The following is a 16,129-nucleotide window of genomic DNA, read 5'->3' on the forward strand; positions in this document are numbered from 1 at the left end:
CAAATCTAGGCGGCCCGGCACCGACATTCATGCTCTTAACACTGTAAGCTCAGACGCCAAAACAAAATGGGCTTGGATGGTGTGTGTGTATATGAAGTGGTCTGGAGAGATTAAAGAACGTTTTAATTAATGGTCCCAAACCACAAGAAACCTGTCGGGCTGGCTGTCCAAGCTTAAGTCACTTTATAGTTGTCACAGGAATTTTAAAGGAAAAATAACGAAGACAGTAAAGGATTTACCCCAGTGTAAGCACAATTATCTAGGTTCCTTTGTTTTCTGTAGTAATTAAGATGTCTTAAGGCCTTGTCTGAGTCTGGAACTTTGTCATGTATGTATTTCAGGTAATGAGATGAGTAAAGGTGATGTAAAAACACAGGTTAGAAACTGCCCTGGCCCAGTGGGGTCCACGTTCAGGTAAAAGTTGGCTTGACTTGGTATGAACAATGGCAAAGGTATGTATGAGCCAGAGTGAATTTTAGATGTCAGTATGGCAGAAAGTAAAGTCCAGCTACTCTAAGGACGTACCCAGGAGTCTGGGCCCATGGATGCGTCTGGTTTTTGTCCTCCAGACCTGGTGGCTCAGTCAGTTAAATGTCTGCCTTTGGCTCAGAGCATGATCTCAGGGTCCTGGGATCGAGCCCCACATCAGGCTCCCTGCTCAGCCAGGGAGCCAGGCTCCCTGCTCTGCCTCTGCCCCTCGCCCCACCCTCGTGCTCGCTCTCTCATTCTCTCTCAAATAAACAAAATCTTAAAAAAAAATGACTACTAGAAAATTTTAAATTACATATATGGCTTACATGGGTGGCTTGCATTATATGTCTATTAGAAAGCATGGATTTCTGTACTGCACCCGGACCACAGCCATATGATGGAAAATATTAGCAGGTCTGTTTTCCTGACGAAGAAACTGAGGTATAGAGACTGCGAGGGACTCACCCACATTATTAAGTGTCAGGGCTGTGACTCAAACCCAGGTTGGTCACCCAGGTTAGCCACTATATTATATTGACTCTTTAGCTTGGTTTATGAGTCAACTTTTTTCCTGGTGACTCAGTGTAGAGCTCTGGGTTATGATGGGGTTCTCCCACTAATTGGCTGCATGAGTTTGAGTGATTGTTTTAATCTCCTCATGTCATTAGACATTAGCTTAATAAGTCTAATGAGTCAATAATGGATTACTGTTTTATTTGAATCGCTTCTTTGGCTTCACAAACTGTGAAAACAAAAATTCAGTTCAACTTAACAAATATTTTTTTGGCATCATTCTGTACCAATGGGGAAAAGCCCAAATAAACACCATCAAATATGTTAATTGCTGAGAAGGAGTTAATTATGTTTGGAGCAGCCTCAGAATTAACGAGCAAAACACACTTTAAAGTCTCTATTTGTAAAGAGAAGAGCAAAGCTCACTCGAAGCTTAATGAAAAACAGATACAATGTGGTTTTCAACTGATATTGATGATATAGGGGGCTCTGGATATGGTCATTTTTTCAAGTACTCCTACAACCTCTTATGCAAAGAATCTTCCAGAACTTCATTGCTTTTGAACTCAGAAAGATAAACCAATTCTAAAAATACAAGCAAGGGGAAGTAAAACCTAATATCATGGTTAAATATTTCTTTTCTATTATTGTCATATTTTAATTGAACTACACTGGATGAGAATTCAAGTCCCCCCAACACAGTCCAAATGCTCCTTGTTTCCAATTTTTGAACGTATTTTGGTCATAATCTGAGCCCCACTTGAGAGAGCAGCCCAGCCTTTGAGGCTGTATTTGACCCTAAAAAGCTAAGAAGCAGGAATTTTTGGTACATTTCTATTCAGTTACGAGACTCCCATAATCTTTGCTCAGGTCTGAGTGCAAATGACAAACAAATCAGGAGACCTCGAATCCTCTTCCTCACATAACATCGCCGTGAAATTCGAACAACATCCCTGTGTCATCCAGGACTCGTCACCAGCTCTGGATCCTTGCTTCACCCCCTGTCCCATGTGTTTGCTCTTTATTGTGAGCTGACTTGACTTTGGAGCAGGTATTGTTTCAACCTTTCACAGTCCACAATGTATTCTTTGAAACTGTGTCTCAGTGCCACCTTGTAACTATTCCTCTGGCAACATTTTTTTTTTTTTCAACTGCAGGTGTAGCATCTCGGTTAATCTTACTGTTTAACTCATGACTCTCCTTTCTCAGTTGGGTGTGCAAGGGCCTCTCTTATTCATTCATTCATACGTCCCTTTCCTTCTCCATTCTCCACTTCTGTTCTTCTGCCTTCTCCGTAAGCACCCAATCCTAAGTGCTTGAAGTGTATCCTTCTCTCTGTAGGAGTTCTTGTAAAATGTACATTTTTGTTCGGTGTGCATGCATTTTTAATTTATATAAATCACATTGTAGTAAAAAATCTCACGGTTTCTTCACCCAGCACCACGTTTCCAAAAACCTAACCCCGTTGCTGAGTATATGTCAGACTGTTATGTCTAACTGATTCCTGGTTATTCGTCCATTTTTTTCCATCTGTATCACAGAAATGGACACACGCACCACCCTCAACTCACCGATACTACTAACAATGCTGTGACAAATATCCTCGTACATATCTTCCGTCATGGGAGAAAATTCCTCGGGATTCCTATACCCTGCAAGGGAAGTGCTGGGTCGTAAGTAACATATGTACCAGGGCCCGACCAAGAAAGCAGCAGCCACACTAAGTGAATTTAAACTGAGGGATTTAAATGCAAGAACATGTTCCAGGGGTGATGGAAGAGAACCAAACAGAGGATATGAGGTAACCAGGAGGGGAGGAGCAGGAAAGCCCCTACCACATCCAAACTGCAGGAATTACTTACAGCTGGAGGCATCTTCTCAAACCTACCAGCCTGCCGGGTCTCAGGGACCCGTCCGTCCATTGGACTCTCACCCCCCGAGGCCAGTTGAAATGACTATAGTCTGCATTTCTGTAAGTTTTGTTTTTTTTTCCAAATTTGTCTTTTAAAAAGTTTCTTGTACTTTGCTCATATTTCCAAATCCCTCTATTATTCCCAAAACACATGAAACATGCTTATTTTATGTACATAAACATCTATATATTTACACACAATCTTATTTACGTATATTCTGTGTCTGAACATCCCAACACATAAAGTCTCAGATCGGATTCTGTTCTTTGTTGTTTCTGCTGTCTCTCAGTTATTGTGCCTTGTTTCCTTGTGGGTTTTATTTTGTGAGCTCAGTTCATGTCCACTGTAAATTTTTCTGTAGGAATGCTACAAGAACTGGCTGGGGTACAGTGGCCTTTGGAGTCCTTCAAAGATGACTGGTAATATTTTGCAAAGATAAAAAGGGTCTCTACCAGTCCAGGACCACTTTATAATTTCTCAGCTTAAAGTTCTGTTGTTCAAATGCTTTTTTTTCCCCCTGCATAGTACCATGAACTAACTATGGCTGCGTATGTAGTAGAATGCTACAGAGACAGCAATTAGTCCTTGAGTGGGAAAGGTGCAGTAATGGAGTTTGGCAACCCTGCCGTGGGTGTTTGAGTAATCCTATTGGGAAATAAAATGGTTACACTACCTGGCAGTAAAGGCAGAAAAGACACGCAGAACCTCATTGTCCTCACACTCAAATAACATCTACTCATATATGTAACACATTTTACCCTTGCGTTGCAAGAGATGGAGACAGAGAGAGAATGAATGAGAGAGTCCCTGAGTCGTGACTGTGATTTAGGTTTAGAATGTGATGAAATAAAAAGAAGTTCTTTGTCTCCTACTAGATAAGGAGTCAGAGTTACTACATGGAGCAAATAACCAGCCTGTGAAGATGCAAAAGTCATGAAACAGGTGGTTTCTTATGAATTCATGCCACAAACACTAGAAACCAAGACTCGAGCTGACAAGGCCCAAGCCTGTTTCGTTCCTCACGGCATCCCTAGGGCCTGGAATGACCATAACAGCCACTCTTCGTTGAGTGAGTACCTCCTGTACGCCAGGCCCAGTACTAGGAACAAGAGATAAAACCCTTACCCTCGGGATGCCTGGGTGGCTCAGTGGGTTAAGCCTCTGCCTTGGGCTCAGGTCATGATCTCAGAGTCCTGGGATCGAGCCCCGCATTGGCCTCTCTGCTCAGCAGGGAGCCTGCTTCCCCCTTCTCTCTGCCTGCTTCTCTGCCTACTTGTGATCTCTCTCTCTGTCAAATAAAATAAATAAAATCTTTAAAAAAAAAACCCCAAAAAACCCCTTGCCCTCACTCTTATGAAAAAAATCCTACTTCTTCAAAGTAATAGAAGTTTGAATCCACAAGCAAATGAACTTGAAAGATACTACCAAAGATCCCGAAAACAATGAATCAGGCTCCTCCTAATGACTCCATTTGTCGCTTTCTCCATTAACGGACTTATTTATTTATTTATTTATTTGACAGAGAGAGAGACACAGTGAGAGAGGGAACACGCAGGGTGAGTGGAAGAGGGAGAAGCAGGCTTCCCGCCAAGCAGGGAGCCCAACTCGGGGCTTGATTCCAGGACCCTAGGACCATGACCTGAGCCAAAGGCAGATGCTTAACGACTGAGCCCCCCGGGCCCCCCTCCACTAATGGACTCTCACAACAGCTCTGTGAAGCGGGCAGGGCGAGTGTTACTACCCACCCCCCACAACCTTGATATACTACTGCTCAGCAGTTGTGGGGGGATTGGTGACAGCCTGCACTGGCAAGTGCTTTACATTCATCATCTCTCTGATCTGCTCGTCCCCCTTATGAGGAGATGCTATTATTTCCTCGATCTCAGACTAAAAGATCAATGGAGCTAAAAAAAAAAGTTTGATAATCGCGCCCAGGGGTGCATAATTATTAAGTAGCTGAGTGGGGATTTATCTCAGGTGGTGGGACCCCAGGGCTCTACCCCGCACAGAAAAGGCGGCTGAATACATAAAGCAAACGAAGATGCTGGAACTAGCGTCCAAGTACTCCGGCCAGCGGAAAGGGCAGCTCGCTTCCAGCTTGTGCGCTCCTTGCTTGCTGGCCTAAGTCCCGTGAGCTGCTGCAGAGCTAACGGACTTTCCTTGAGATTCGCAGACCCCTGGCCTTGAGGAGCAAAGGACCGAACGTTCCCAGAAGATAAGGCCCGACTACATTCGAAAACAGCGGCATGGATGCCAGCAAGTTCAGGGTCGTGAAGGCAGACGACTAAGGGCCCAGGCGCCTGCTTCTGCACGCAGCCCCCCCCCCCTTCCCCCGGGCCTTCCCCCCGCTTCAAAACTCCTCCGGCTTCCCTTGGATGGGGAAGACCGTCTTTGCGACATGAGTCCACTGTGTTCCCGAGCTGCTGGCTTCATGCCTGAAGCGACCCTTGCTTTCCCTCCACCACTCATGTCTAGATTGTTCTTTCCAGCCTCGGGCAGCCAAACCCGCGCTAGGGAGTGGTTCTGTCCCGTGACACCAGCCCCCGTGAGCGCAACAGTATCCACTTGGTAACCGGTTTCCGGAGGCGACGCTCGTTTCCTCCCGCACAGTTCGAAGACGAAGACTAAAGGACGAGGGAAATCATTCCGCTGTAAAGAACAATTTAAAACAGTTTAGCATCGGGGCAGGAGAAGGCTCGCGGCTCTTTCCCTCCGGAAGCAGCGCCCCATGCTGAAGTCAGGAGCCCTCGCGCGGCAGGCGACCTTGGCGAACCCAGCACAGCCGCACGCCGCCCACACTCAGGGCTGCGGCCCGCCCGGACCGCGGTGAGGACGTCACGCTGGAAGTGGGTCCGGGCACAAGGGTCCAGTGACACGGACGGGGAAGGCTCTGGAAATCAGTCAGTTTGCAGGGCGAGGCCTAGGGATTCCCAAGACCCGCCCGACCACCAGCAGTCGGTGTACCCTCCCCCTCCCTTTTCACTGTTCCGTGGCTGTCCGTCCATCCATCCGTCCATCCATCCGTCCGCCCGTCCATCCGCCCGTCCGTCCGCCCGTCCGTCCATCCATCCGCCCGTCCATCCATCCCTCCATCCGTCCATCTATCCGTCCGTCCGTCCATTCGTCTGTCCATCCATCCGTCCGTCCGTCCATCCGCCCGTCCGTCCATCCGTCCGTCCCTCCATCCGTCCGTCCTTCCATCCGTCCGTCCGTCCCTCCATCCGTCCGTCCGTTCGTCCATCCGTCCGTCCATCCATCCCTCCATCCATCCGTCCGTCCGTCCATCCGTCCGTCCTTCCAACCGTCCGTCCTTTCAACCGTCCGTCCGTCCCTCCATCCATCCATCCGTCCTTCCATCCGTCCGTCCCTCCATCCGTCCATCCGTCCGTCCCTCCATCCATCCATCCGTCCTTCCATCCGTCCATCCGTCCTTCCAACCGTCCATCCGTCCCTCCATCCGTCCTTCCATCCGTCCGTCCGTCCGTCCATCCGTCCGTCCGTCTGTCCGTCCGTCCGGCCGCGTCTTTCTCTCCTTCGACAGCCCCTTCTGGAAACCGGGGTGAACGGAGCAGGCGTCCGGCCGGCGCGCTGCCGGGGAACGCCGGGGGCGCAAGGGGGCGCCGGGGCGGGCGGGGCGGGCGCACGGCTCCGCGGTCTCCTAGCGACGCGGGCGGCCGGAACACGCACCGCGGAGGCCGGGCTGTGCCCGCGGGGCCGGGGAGACCATGGCCGAGCCCAGGCGGCTGTGCGGGCTCCCGGCGCCCCCGCGGGGGCCAGCGGGCGGGAACCGGGGCCCCGGGTAAGCGCGCCCCGGCGAGCGCATCCGGCGGGTGCCGCGTGGGGGCGCCTGCTCCGCGCGGTGCTGGGGCGGCGGGGGCGGAAGTGGGGGTGGGGGAGCCGTGGGCGGGGGCGGGGTGGGGGTGGGGCGGCGGAGGGCGGGGACCGGGGCGGGGGGTGGGGGAGCACTGGGCGGGGGTGGGGGGGCGGACGGCGGGGACTGGGGCGGGGGTGGGGGAGCAGTGGTCGGGGGCGGGGGGCCGGGAGCGGGGTGGGGGTGGGGCGGCGGAGGGCGGGGACCGGGGCGGGGGTGGGGGAGCAGTGGGCGGCGAGGTGGGGGGCGGGCGGCGGGGAGGGCGGCTGGAGGTCCCCCCGCCTTCCCTCCCCCGCTGCTCGGCCGCTGCCCGATTGTCACATAAAACCACCAGAGCCTGACGCTGCGGTCGCGAAGCACGTGTTCCCCGCCGCGGCCTCCGGGGCAGGCGGACTAACAAACCCGCTCCGGGCGGGGGACCGAGGCCCCGGAGTGCTTGGTCTCCCGCCACCCTTCTCGGGGTTAGTCCGGGTCTGGGGCCTTCGCACAGCCCAGCCCCCCGCTTGTGCCTGTGGCCGAGCCGGGCCTGTGTCTGGGGTCGGGGAGCCCAGGTACTGGGGGCTCTGCTGCCTGTTGAACGGTTGGCGTCACCCTCGCAGGGCAGACACCCGAGGCTTTTTGTCTTCGCGGATTCCTTGAGCTATTTATGAGCCGGAATTCGGCCGCTGGGACGCAGCCCGACGTGGTGGCAGATTTCAAGGTCTAGAACCGCAGAGGCTGAGTCAAGGCCAGCAGCTCCCCTTGTTTGCCTGGCGACCTCGCACGAGCTACTGCTCCTTCCGGGCTCCGTTTGCTCGACTGTGAAATGGGAACAAAATGAACCAGCGTTAGAGGACTTTTGTGAGGATTAACCGATGTGTCACCTGTGAAGCATATACTGCATACATTTTAGCAATTAGGAGGCCTTCTGGAAATCCTCCCCCCCCCCCATTTTCAACGTTCTTGTTTTGAAATGATTGCAGACTTACAAGAAGTTGCAAAAACAGTACAGAGGTCCCATGGACCCTTCCCCCAGCTGCTTCCAGCGAACTAGCCTAGGTAACCGCCGCACATGACGGAAGCAGGAAATGCGCACTGACACAATGTATTAGTTAGACCGCAGACCGCGCTGGGGTTTCACCCGCTCTTGCTTGCAGTTGTGTGTGTATAAACTTCCATGAAATTTTGTCACGTGTATTCATCAAGGAACTGTCTCACCACAAGGCACCCACTCCTTGCAACCCCTTTGTCAGCACTCCTTCCCCACCCCCAACCTCTGGCAGCCAATATGGTACTTCATTTCCATAATTCTGTTCTTTTGGGGATGTTAGATAAATAGAATAATATAGTATAAAACCTTTTGAGATGAGCTTTTTTCCCCCCACTCAGCATAAAGCCCTTGAGATCCATCCAGCCATCATATTAGTAGTTTGTCCATTTAAAAATATATATTTATTTATTTGAGAGAGAGAGCATGGAGGTGGGAAGCAGACTCCCTGCTGAGCAGGAAGCCTGATGCAGGACTGGATCCCAGGACCCTGAGATCATGACCTTAGCCCAAGGCTGTCACTTAATTGACTGAGCCACCCAGGTGTCCCAGTAGTTCGTTCATTTTTGTTGCTGGTACGGATGTGCCACTGTTTTTCATTCATTTGACCTACTGAAGGATATGCAGGTGTTTCTAGTTTTTGGTTGTTGCTATCAACATTTGTGTACAGGTTTTTATACAAACATAGGTTTTCATTTCTTTAGGATAAATGACCAATACTCTTTTGTAATTCTTACAGATGGAGATATTGATCCATGTAGCATATGCTAATGACTGTGAAAATAGTGAATGTTTAGGGGGGAAAAGTGTCCAGTCTGATTTTCTGGGCCAAGCAAAAATTTTCATAGACTTAACAAAACACAGAGGGAAGTTTATTAGCTATGAGAGGCAAGTGGGGCAGTGGGCAGGCCTCCAGCTCTAGTGGATGCTTGTTCATCTCTCAGAACTCAGTTTCTTCGTTTAGAGGGAGGAGGTGGACTAGATTTCCTTCAGGTCCTGCCAGCTCTAACATTCTATGAGACTGGAACTAGCTGCCAGGCTGTCCCCATTTTTGAGTGATGTAACTGTCCGTGAGCAAAAATATCAGTCATCAGATTTGATTTCATGAAGTGCTTGGATGTCTGAGTTAGTTGTAAATGCGTGGAAAATAAACTTTGTAAAGGTGTCTAATATTATAGAAGGTTGCTTGCTAGTAGGTCATGCTGAACGGGTCATCAAATGTTAAGGTTCGATGTAACTTCAACACGCTGCTGTTCAGCTCCTTAAGAGTGATTTGTTTGTTTCAATGAGCAACTTTTTGTATCCTTTCATCTAGATCTTCACCGTAGAGCTGGTTTAAGCCCAAACACACACATACGCACACACAGCAAGCAAGAAGTTTCTAGGACTCATAAGGAAAGAATAGGAATTAAGCGGGAACCTCTTAAAAATGCCTTGTGCCTGCAGGGTTGAGTGCAACACGGAGTAGGTTTGGTATAAAGAGTGTTACAGATGAAAGGGGGCCTGGAGGTGAAGAGGCTTCAGAGAAAGACACCAATAATATAGAAATATCTGACTAAGGAAGTGATGTATTAAGGTAATGAGTGACCTGCCCTTAAGCTGCTCAGGTTCCAAGTCCTGACTTAGGCAATGGCTAAGATGTATTAGATTATGTAGGAACCAGTCTCATTTTCCTTCCATCGACTGCTTCCATCTCTTAGTCGTACCCTAACATCTCAGTGCAGACAGGGGCCTGGTGGGTAAGGAAGCTGGGGGAAGCAGGCTGGGTAGAATAAGGCAATAGGGAAGGGTGGAGACTGTGACTAAGAGAGCCTAGGACTTGTCTGTAGAGGGCAACCATTATACCAGTTGGTGGCCCCATGGAAAGGTGGACCCAGTGTTCCCAGAGAACCTGATTTTTGCTCTAGATTATGAATGTGAGCTTTTTTCTATGTCGGAAGCTCTAGCGTAGGGCTTAAACACCTTTCTTGGGAGTCACACTAAGAATTAAAATCCCCCCTCTACCACTTATTAGCTATGGGATCTCTCACAAGGGTTTGTTTTGTTCCAAACTTCTTGGAGCCTCGATTTCCTTATCTATGAGTGGGAATAATGCTAGTACTCGGTACCTACTTCATTGGATCGTTATGAGATTTAGTTAAGTTCATGCGTGTAAAGCATTTAGAACATGCCTGTTACATATGTTAACTGATATAACTTGTTATATAACATATAACTTGATATATGTTAACTGTTCTAATTCTTATTCAAAGAGAAAAGGGACCACATGACAGGTCTGTAGGCCCCATGCTGCCCGTGGACAGCCAGTTTGAAAACTTTGACCCTTTGAGTTTAGGGAGTTAGCTGCGGCCCACAGAGGTTAAATGAAGTGCCAAGGTCATTCAACCGGTTAAGGGTGAGTGGTCCCTGGGATGCAGGTTCTTCCCCCCTGCACTGTGGTCCTTTAAAGGCTAAGAAAAAGTCCCCAGAGGGGTTGCAGCTTGTGACAAGGAGAATGGATAGATGAACCTGGTGGTAATAACATTAGATTTACACCTAGTGGCATGGGTGGGCCTTTATAACACGGTGCTTGGCAAATCAGTAAGAGGTGGAATGCTGCCATTTATGTAAATGAAGAAAAAACGCACATACAAGCACGATACAGATATTACAAGGCGGGTACAAGTGAGAGGGTACATTTCAAATCTGTGAGAGGGGTTTTGCCTGTGCAGGGAGAGCAGTGAGCATGGGATGCGGGCTAACAGCCTAAAGGAAACAGGGGAGGGGCCGTGCATAAGGCCAGAGATGGTGGGCCGCGGACTAGGAGTCTGATTCGCTCTCCCCTTCCACGAACCCCTCCTCCCCTACCTCACCCCCTCAAGAAAGGTGCAGGCCAACCTCCTTCCAACCTCTGTCTCCCGCCCCAACCCCTGGGGTGCGTGCTGTCTTCCAGGTGTGAAGAGCGTCTGCCTTCCCAGGGCTTCACGAAGCCCAGGCACCGGCCGCCGCGCCCCCCCGCCCTGGACGGCCTGCGGTGGACGTTCGTGAAGAAGGGCCTGGATGACTTCCGGAGGGGCTGCCCGCCGTGCGAGGCTCTGCTCACTCGGGGTCCTCGGGAGGCCTGTCTCCCCCAGATCCGTCACCCAGCTCGCCAACCGCCCCCAAAGAGGAGGCAGCACAGGTGGCCCGAGGGAGCAGCCCCGTTTCCCGAGCTGTCACCTGCGCAGCGGGCGCGGGGGGCCTTCCCGGCGGACGTGGGAGCCCAGCTGACCCCGCACCCTTTGGCTCTCTACCCTAATCTGGGGGAGGACATGCCCGTCGAGGTGACCTCCTGACCTAGGGCTGTGGGGGGGCCTGGAGAGGAATTCCCCTTAGACGTGGGGGAGCTCCTTTGAGGGGTGATGTGTTTGCAGGGTTGAGGGGACAAGTGAGCGCGCCGGGGGGGGGGGGCTGGCGCAGCCTTCCTTGCTCCCAGGAAGGACATTGGCGGCAACACCCTCGCCACTCCCTGTGTTTGCTCTGAAGCCACATGACTTCGAAAGGTCCAGTGAACCAGAAACATGCGACTTCTTCACCCCGAGGTTCTACCTGCTTCGGCTGGGCCTTTGTGAGGGCAGGAGCCACGGGGCGTTGTCAGTCTTGCTTCTGTTCCTTTAGCCCCGTGTCGGGAGGTGTCCGTGGTACTGAGCTCACAGATGGGTGGGGGCCCCCCGGGAGCCTGCAAGCTCATGGGGAAACTGAGCTCACAGATGGGTGGGGGCCCCCCGGGAGCCTGCAAGCTCCTGGGGAAAATGAGCTCACAGATGGGTGGGGCCCCCCCGGGAGCCTGCAAGCTCATGGGGCGACTGAGCGCATGGTCAGGCTGGGTTTGGACGGCGGCTTCATTACGCGCCGCGTCCGGGGCTGCCTTGGACTCCGAGCTCCGGAATCCTTAGCCTGTGGCTCCGGTTCCTGCATCCTGGGCGCTTCCAGGCCTCCAGGCCTCCAGTCTGTCTTTCAAACGGGAGGGGGAAGGGGGCCAAGGTTAAAGGGTCCGGGCCAGCGGACTGTCTTTTAATTAGACAAATGACAACCTTCGCGGCCAACATCTCATTCCTCTGACCACTTCTAGCTGCTGTGGGACACTGGAGAATGGAGCTTCTTGGTTGGGCATTGCGACGGAAAACAAAATCTGGAATATAATTCTGTTAGATTTAAGGAAAAAGGCGGAATGGATATTGGGGAGGGAACTAACAGTGCCTGCTGCCCTGCCCACGCCCACGCAGTCTGCTCCCTAGGTCACTCCGCGTGCCTGGCTTGTCTGCAAAGCCCTCCCATGGCCCTTTCTTAGTCAGAGTCAAGTCTTCACCATGGTCTGAAAGGCCCCGTGTGCCTCTCTGCTCTCTGCCCCACCCCTGCTGCGCTCCCCCTCCAGCCTCACCTCTGCTCTCACCCCGCCCCTGCCACGCTGACCTCCTGGCGCTCTGTGAACTTGAGCAAGCGTGTCCAGTTCAGATCTCCTTTCCGTGCCCCGACACCTGCCCCTGCACGTCTGTCTGGCTCACTCCTTCACGTCCTTCAGATCCTTGCTCAAGTGTCTCATAAAATAACACTTCCCTTCTGCCCTGTCCTCTAGCACTCGTTGTGACCTATTTTTCGTCATAGCTCTTGTCACCCCTGGGCTCCTTGCTGGAGTAGAATCTCTAGAAGGGTGGGGACTTCATCGGCATCTTTCACTGTGTTCCACTAACACCTGCCATGGGGTAGACCCTCAGTAAGTATTCGTGCAAAATGAATGAATGAATAAGCGATTAGTGGCCGAAGAGTCTGTAGAAAGGACAAACCAGAATTCCTAATCAACTATTTTCCGCTTGGGGCTTTCCTTCTCTGCCTCCTACAGGTCAGAGCTTCTGAGCCCATGACAAGCAGCTTATTTCCACTTACCCTCAGATGGCACTTGGGATTGTGGCCCTTATTTCCATGTCTGACCTCCCCAGCGAGGTGTGTTGGCTTCTTTCCGAGGCGGGATCTCTTCTTAGGGTACCATGATGGCCACCAGCTGCTCTAGATTGAAATTCTGCCAAGAAAAAGATCACCTCTTTTTTCGTGCTTCCAGCAAAATCCCATCGCCTAGTTCCCCTGGGTAAAACCTGGGTTATGTGCCTGTTCCTAAACCAGTCACCATGGTCTCAATTGTCCTGGCCGGCCTGTGGAGCCAGGATGGGGTCCAAGAACAATCTAGACGCCGTTATGTATGGGAGGAAGTCAAGAGCCAAGCTATCTGGAGGCACTTGGCCCAGTGGGGCAGCGAGGGACTGGGGTAGGCCCAGGGGGACTATTCCGTCTGGAGGAGACGGAACATAGCACAACAGCCGATCCCTAATACCTAGGTGGGGGACACCTACCCCTAGTGCCCAGCCCCGGACTTGCACAGAAACCAATGAACGGCTTAACCGCGGGAAAAGCAACGCAGAGGGGCATGTTGGTCTGCTCTGCTTTAGAATCCAGGGGCCTTCTTTTTTTTTTTTTGGCACATTTTTCTTTTCTCCAAGGCTGTTTTCTGTTTGTAGCTCTTATTAAAGGTGCTGGAAGTGCTGGATCCCGGCAGGAAACTGGAGGACACGTGGGCTTATTGTCAGGGTGTCGGGAAAAGAGCAAAGGAACCAGCCAAACTTTTAAGAAAACTTTCCACCCAAGTCGACCCGGGCCTGTAAGTATTGTCCTTAACCCCTTGCTGGTTCTGTCACCTGATGAAACATTCGAGGACTTCCCTTCTCAAAGCTCCTTTTGAATAATTTCGAGGAGCAAAATAAGTTAAGTTCCCAAGGAGAAAGCAAAGAAGCCTTGGGTCCTCCCGTGAGTAGTGTTTATTTCAGAAATGGATGTGAATGACCCAGCAATAGACCCAACACGGGTACATGACTCTAGGACAGCTGTTTGAGACGAGGAAAACTGCAGAAAACCTGGCTAATCGGCCCACAGCGACTCTGAATTATCTATGTCGGAAGCCTTTTACTCAACATGATTGGGACCAGTAGTTGGCTGGAAAGCAAAACAAAACAGAAAGATTAACACAGGAACTTATACAGAATGATACTCAAGTCCTTGAAGCATTTTACTTTATTCTAAAACATAAGTGTACATTCACTTGCTCAGTCTTTTAATGTCAAGCCTTTTTTGGAGTCTATGCCTGCTTGAAGTTCTCAGCCATCATTTTTGCCTAAACTACACCAGTAACTCTACCTTCTTTGACCCTTTCCAAAGCACTAAGCTTAATTATCAGAGAAACCTCCTTTTGTATCACACTCTTGTATTCCCAGTTCACATAATTAATCTGAAATGTTAATGTAATGATAAGTATGCTACACAAAAATAGATTTGGGGGCGCTGGGGTGACTCAGTCGGTTAAGCACCTGACTTCAGCTCAGGTCCTGGGATCAAGCCCCCTAATGGGCTATGCAGGGAGCGAGCTTCTCCTTCTCTGTCTGCCCTTCCCCCCACAACCCATGGCTCGGTCTCTCTTTTTCTCTCTCTTAAATAAATAAATAAAATATGAAAAAAATAGATCTTGGATACAAATTCAACTTGTGAATTTAGATGATGTCACTGGTGGGCCCTTAGGAGTGTGGATGAAGGAGAGAGAAGCTGATCCACAGCCCCCAGACCACTTACAGAGGACCCAGGCCCATGGTCGGGGTGTATGGAAGGGGCCACGTTAGAGCTTTTATTCAATTATACATGTTTGCTGAAGTGAGACACAAGGTGACAGGAACCCAACTATCCTGGCCCCCTCATAGAATTGGGGAAAACAACTGGGCACACTCATCTCAGCTCTGTCCTTCTTCCAGTAGGAAGCAAGATGGCGCATGGGAAACACAAACCCTCTGTCTGCTCTTCCCTTCCTGAGGGGACCCCCGGCCTGGCCCAGCTGGCCCAGCTGGCCCCATTGGAACCTGCTGGGTGCTGGGACAGTCTGCCTGTTTCTGGGTTTCAGTGAACAGGTCCTTTGGACCTAAATCCACGTGCTCCAACATGTTGTTGTCAGCAATAATATTTTGGCTTTCATCTTTGCTCTTTGTATTGTTTCGCTCAGAACCTGGGGGCCGGGGGGAGGGAGAGGAACTTTATAAATAGGGATCCCCTTGGAGAGCCCAGCAGAGTGCGTCACTGTGGCCCTATGAACATCTTTGGATTTTCTGATCCTCAGCGAACTGTTAGCTAGTTCTCTTTCTGTAGAACGAAACAAAACGAAACAACGGTACTTACTGAGTACCTGCTATGGGTCATAGACAATGCTAGGCTCTGAGGACATAATGGTAAACAGATTAGGACCCTGTCCTCATGGTGATTACAGCATGGTGTGGAAGGAAGCAGTGAATACGTACAGAAGGTATGTATCTTAGTTCACAAAGCCGCATGTTTATAAAACACCACTTTTCTCTTTTTTTTCTATTTATGTCTGATCCCAAACCCTCATCCCAGTGAGCAGCAAACCAGTCATGGTCATTATTTGTACTATAAGAGAGTGGGGTAGGTCCCCAATGCTTGCAGGACTGATCTTTAACCTCTTTCTGGTCTTTGGGACTCTTCTCTCCGTTCTCACTGTTTGTGGTACACCCTGTGCGCCCCTTGTCGCTTCCCACAGTGTCACCCCAAATGTCGAGTGTAACTGGTGCAATAAGCTTGGGCTCCCACCAGAGAGATGTTCTGCCTATAACAGGAGGCGGTTTCCCTGGTCAACCCTGAAAAAATCTTCAGGAAAAGAAATTAAAAGCAAATGTGTTGTCTACTTAGAAGGAGAAAAGATAATAATAGTATAGAGGAAGTGAACAAAACTAATATCTTAATAAATTATCATCACAAATTGAATGTGTAATTGCCTCATGGCAAGGTTTTCTGTGAGTGTAGTCTTAGCACATTCTGTTAGCATGTCCTTGTCCGTGCCTGCTGTATAAAATAACATGAATCTGGTGGCTTTAAACAACAGAAATTTATTATCCCGCAGTTCTGGAGGCCAGAGTCCAAAATCAGTATTACGGTGCTGAAATCTAAGTATCAGCAGGGCCATGTTCCTTCCAGAAGCTCTAGGAAAGGACGCACACCTTGCTTCCTCGAGCTTCTGGTGGCTCCTGGCATTCCATGGCTGTGGCCGTGTCACTCCAATCTTCATGGTCAAAATCTTCAAATCTCTCTGCTCTGTTTTCACATTCCCTTCTCCTGTGTGTGTGTGTGTGTGTGTGTGTGTGTGTGTGTGTGTGAGAGAGAGAGAAATCTCCCTCTGCACTTCTCTTACAAGGACACTCGTGATGGCATTTAGGACCCACCCAGATAATCCAAGATAATCTTCCCTTCTGAAGTTCCTTAAATTAATCATGT

The 16,129-nt window shown here is 50.3% G+C and overlaps 1 protein-coding gene across 1 annotated transcript in view; it reads left to right on the plus strand.

The window, feature by feature from the left end:
- The first annotated feature begins 6,605 nt into the window (after positions 1-6,605).
- Positions 6,606-16,129, plus strand: part of FAM47E (family with sequence similarity 47 member E) — a 33,288-nt gene continuing 23,764 nt past the window's right edge. Inside the window, exons 1-3 of the mRNA XM_080797434.1 lie at positions 6,606-6,696; positions 10,728-11,097; positions 13,324-13,463. Of these exons, the coding sequence (XP_080653560.1) occupies positions 6,623-6,696; positions 10,728-11,097; positions 13,324-13,463 (584 nt within the window). The 5' untranslated portion in view covers positions 6,606-6,622. The remainder of the gene's footprint in view (positions 6,697-10,727; positions 11,098-13,323; positions 13,464-16,129) is intronic.

Source organism: Martes martes, assembly GCF_963455335.1.
Source record: "Martes martes genome assembly, chromosome: 2".
Classification (NCBI taxonomy): domain Eukaryota; kingdom Metazoa; phylum Chordata; class Mammalia; order Carnivora; family Mustelidae; genus Martes; species Martes martes.